Source organism: Macrobrachium rosenbergii, chromosome 19 (genome assembly GCF_040412425.1).
Source record: "Macrobrachium rosenbergii isolate ZJJX-2024 chromosome 19, ASM4041242v1, whole genome shotgun sequence".
Classification (NCBI taxonomy): domain Eukaryota; kingdom Metazoa; phylum Arthropoda; class Malacostraca; order Decapoda; family Palaemonidae; genus Macrobrachium; species Macrobrachium rosenbergii.
Genome location: NC_089759.1, coordinates 3,206,657 through 3,211,408, shown reverse-complemented (window position 1 = coordinate 3,211,408; position 4,752 = coordinate 3,206,657). Strand labels below are relative to the sequence as shown.

Sequence of the window (4,752 nt, the reverse complement as noted above, 5' to 3'; positions counted from 1 at the left end):
GAGAAAACAGATCAACAAATTACTAAGTAAACAGATAAAAATGTAAGTGAATTATTAAAATACAAGGAGGATTGTATTAGGGTAGTAGTGCATTGCATCTTTGCTTGAACTTCCCAAGTTCCAATTGCACGGCATCCTCAGGGAGACTGTTCCACAGTCCAACGGTGTGAGGAATAAAGCACCTCTAGAACTGGAAAAACATAACCAAGTTATTTTTCTTGTTATGTTATAAACAACAAGGCCTCTTGACCACTAATAAGACTGACGATTTGGCAACTAAAACAAATGAGTCATATAAACTTAACATGAATGAATATCTTGAAGTAAAAGACGTATACTAAAAGCAATCGATCTTAGCGCAATCTAACGAGGCCCTTTCCCGTAGTAAGAGAGAAATGAGAAAAATACACAAACTACAGTTATTTTTATATAATGACGATAAAAACAAGTAAAAATTGCGCAGAAGCAACTTCGGCGCAATCGAGTTTTCTGTACAGCCGCTACAGCGTATAATCAAGGCCATCGAAAGTAGATCTATTTTTTGGTGGTCTAGGTATAATGCTGTATGAGCCACGACCCATGAAACTCTCAGCCGGCCGTGGTGGCCTGTGTTGTTGCTTTGCTAGACGCACGATTATGGCTAACTTTAACCTTGAGGCTAGAGGACTGCACTTTGATATGTTTGATGATTGGAGGGTGGAAATCAACATACCAATTTGCAATCCTCTAGCCTGGGTAGTTTTTAGGACCTGAGGGCGGACAGAAAAAGTGCGGATGGACAGACAAAGCCGGCACAACAGTTTTCTTTTACAGAAAACTGAAAATTAACGGTCATTGAATCAGGAGCCAATTATCACCTGTCGGTCAAAATTCGCTGGGATGTCAAGATGATGGTCCCCTGACGGCAACTTTTTTTTTTTTTTTTTTTTTTTAATAACCATCGATTCATCATTCAACAGCTGACTGGCTGTCTCTGCTTCGTGTGCGGAATGTATAAGATGCGTCCACTGATATTCTGGTTTTTGCTAAATGCTTTATATAAATTAAGGTCTCATGCGAAGACACGTACTTGTGTTTTTATATATATATATATATATATATATATATATATATATATATATATATATATATATATATATATATATATATATATATATATGATAGATAGAGACATATTACATGCATACACACACACACACACACACACACACACACATATATATATATATATATATATATATATATATATATATATATATATATATATATATATATATATATATATATACAGTATATATGTGTGTGTGTATGTGTACGTATACTTAACTCTGAAGCTTTCCGTTATATAAACAACTCACCGATGGTTCACATTGCTTTTTGTTATAAGTTACTTTCTCAATTACCACTTCTAGGTTTAATATCCGTATATCAACTTTATTATTATTATTATTATTATTATTATTATTATTATTATTATTATTATCATATGGGAAAAATTTCAAAGGCAATGGTGCAAGTGCTTTTATGAATCTCAGATTTCTTTCTACAAAACCAATATATATATATATATATATATATATATATATATATATATATATATATATATATATATATATATATATATTAATAATAATATATATATATATATATATATATATATATATATATATATATATATATATATATATATATATATATATATATATATATATATATATATATATATATATATATATATATATATATATTTTCAATATCTTTACCTTAAAAATTAGGTTATATAAGAGAGGAAAACGACGTCAGCAAGTGATTACAAACACTGAATACCTTTAAAAAGAAAATGAATTACAAAGAAACTTGAAAATTGCAATTAAAATTACGTCACTGTCAGCTAAAACAATGAGAGATCTTGCAATTTCGTTTGCAATAATGACTCAACACTGACCTTCACATGCTATTGAATCGTTCCAAATCGTGACTGCCAAAAAAAAAATCTTGATCCAGAAAAATTTCATGGGGGTACCAATTTTCACATTATACATACACATACACACACACACACACATATATATATATATATATATATATATATATATATATATATATATATATATATATATATATATATATATATACATATATATATATATATATATATATATGGAGCCTTGATGGCTCAGTCGGTAGAGCAGCGGCCTAGGACTTCGTAGAGGTCCGTGGCGCGGGTTCAAATCCGCAGCCGACTGGTCAGAGAAGGCGGACACTTTGCTATCCGTGTAGGCACCCCGGGACTACGTATGTAATCAACAGATAGGTTTGCTGAAAGCAAATGGGTGTTACAGACTAATACACACATAAACAAAACCACTCCAAACATCTTCTAAAAACATAACAGACACCTCACACGTCTCGTACTGTCGACCTAACCGCCCAGTTCTCCTCGCTGTTGGGAAAAAGGGAGCTGGGGATTGGTACAATACACGTATACATCATTACCGGGGTCTAAGCGATGTCAGGCAGGGAAGCCGATCAAGGCTACGGCCTACCCCAACGCCAAATCAAAGTCCTTCGAGAGAAGGCATCGTGCTTACCCCATATAAATATGGGAAAAAGCACGTTAAAACGAAGATATATATATATATATATATATATATATATATATATATATATATATATATATATATATATATATATATGTATGTATATATTTCTTCAGCATATCTTTCAGTATTTAAGCAGAAATTATGAAATGGACAGTAATCGCCTGTTCTATCCGGAAATACCAAATCCATCATCATTATTATTATTATTATTATTATTATTATTATTATTATTATTATTATTATTATTATTATTATTATTTTATTCTTTTTTCTCAAAATTTTATTATTTCTTTAATAGGTTTTTAATTTTTTTCCCATTTTTATATTTCTCATTTACATTATTGTCTAAAACTTCAGCATTATTATTTTGTCATTATTTTTCATGGGGGAGGGGGCCACGTGCCCAGGTGCCCCACCCCTATATCCGCTAGTGATACTGGAGGAACATTTCCCAAATATTTCATGTGCCCGTAATGAGAGAAATCAGAAATGTTGTAAATGTTGTAATACCATTTTTAAGAGTCTTATAACTTACCTGAATTACAGTATTGTGTGTTTCTATATGATCTAACAATATTCAGGTTGAATTTTAAATAAGTTTCTATATTTACTTAGTATACTTTCTGTTTTCTCTTTTCAATATATGGGCAATCTATTGATGATCGTTCAAGAATGTTTTTATATGTATGTACTCATAATAATAATAATAATAATAATAATAATAATAATAATAATAATAATAATAATAATAATAATAATAATAATAATAATAATAATATAATAATAATAATAATAATTTTGCTTCAGTTTTCTGCACATGGCGTTTCCTCTATAACTGTGCAGTTAAAATATGAATGTGGCAAAGACAGTCGTGTTGTTTTATCTACAGAGCCATCCCCTGTTAAGAAAAGTGGCTTAATAATAATAATAATAATAATAATAATAATAATAATAATAATAATAATAATAATAATGGTCGAATATAATAGCAGACGGGCTAATGAACACCTGACGCCTAATGTAATCTGTATAACGGATTCCAATTACTGTAAAACACCAACGGTTTAAGAGAGAGAGAGAGAGAGAGAGAGAGAGAGAGAGAGAGAGAGAGAGAGAGAGAGAGAGAGAGAGAGAGAGAGAGATTTTTCTTATGAAACGCAAGTGAAGATTGGTAAAATGCAGCAAAGAAACTGAATCAGAACACCCACGAATCAAATTAAAGTTGAATACGACATTGGAATGGGCGAGATTTAATAGAAGTTATTAATTTTTTCATGACTATAATTAATCTAAAGACGGTTCTACGTTAATGAATACGAATCAAAATGAAAAGAAATTCAAAATTATTTATGTTAATTACTCTTAATTAGCCGAGATATTTTTTGGGTTGTATTTTATCCATGTACTGTAAAATGTGTTATAGCTTCAGAAACTGACAGAAAATAGAATAACTACAATATAGTTTCCTGGTGTGAATGCCTTCTTTGGACAGGAGAGAGACACAAGGGAGAGGGGGCGGGGGGGGGGGGTACAGGAAGGGGGTCTGAAACCCCCGAAGGGCTGGTGACAGATGGCAAAGCTTGCCTGCCTGGCTCTGTAAAAAGAACCGAGAACTTCCCTGGAGGCACAAACATACTTACCACCTAAAGTTAGATAGATGGTCAAAGCCTTTTTGTTGTGTGTTGATAAAATTAGTCTTTAAAGTGATTTAGCTCACGGATGGTTAGTGAGGTTTCTCCGTGCCGTTTACTTTCATGCAAATAGAGATCTTTGTGGTTAAAATGAAAGGGTTAGATCTGACAGTACAGCTTCTGTTGAGGTACATGAGGGGGGACCACTTACCTTTCTTCGTCTACCTGGAACAAAATTAGAGCTGCCACAGCTTGACGACTTACCTTTCACGGGAGATGATGACGAAGGGATCTGCGGAAGTTCTCTGCCTTCGTAATTGACCTTCCCTTTCTTGTCGAGGTTGGGCTTCGCGTATTCAGTGGGATGTTGGTGGGCTTTCTTGGAGTGTCCGTTTTCCTTGATGGCGCCGCCAGCTGCCGAGTGATCGTGGCCATTCTCGTTTTCTATGCGACAGCTGTTCTTGCTCGAAGAATGCTTCTTCCCTTCGCTCTGCCTGACGCTTGACCGGCCGCTCTTG

The 4,752-nt window shown here is 33.1% G+C and overlaps 1 protein-coding gene across 1 annotated transcript in view; it reads right to left on the bottom strand.

Moving 5' to 3' along the window:
- Positions 1 to 3,997: 3,997 nt before the first annotated feature.
- Positions 3,998 to 4,752, bottom strand: part of LOC136848395 (uncharacterized) — a 1,811-nt gene continuing 1,056 nt past the window's right edge. Inside the window, exons 3-4 of the mRNA XM_067120690.1 lie at positions 4,499 to 4,752; positions 3,998 to 4,035 (exon numbers count right to left, since the gene is read on the bottom strand). The exon at positions 4,499 to 4,752 is cut by the window's right edge and continues 350 nt beyond it. Coding sequence (XP_066976791.1) covers positions 3,998 to 4,035; positions 4,499 to 4,752 — 292 coding nt within the window. The remainder of the gene's footprint in view (positions 4,036 to 4,498) is intronic.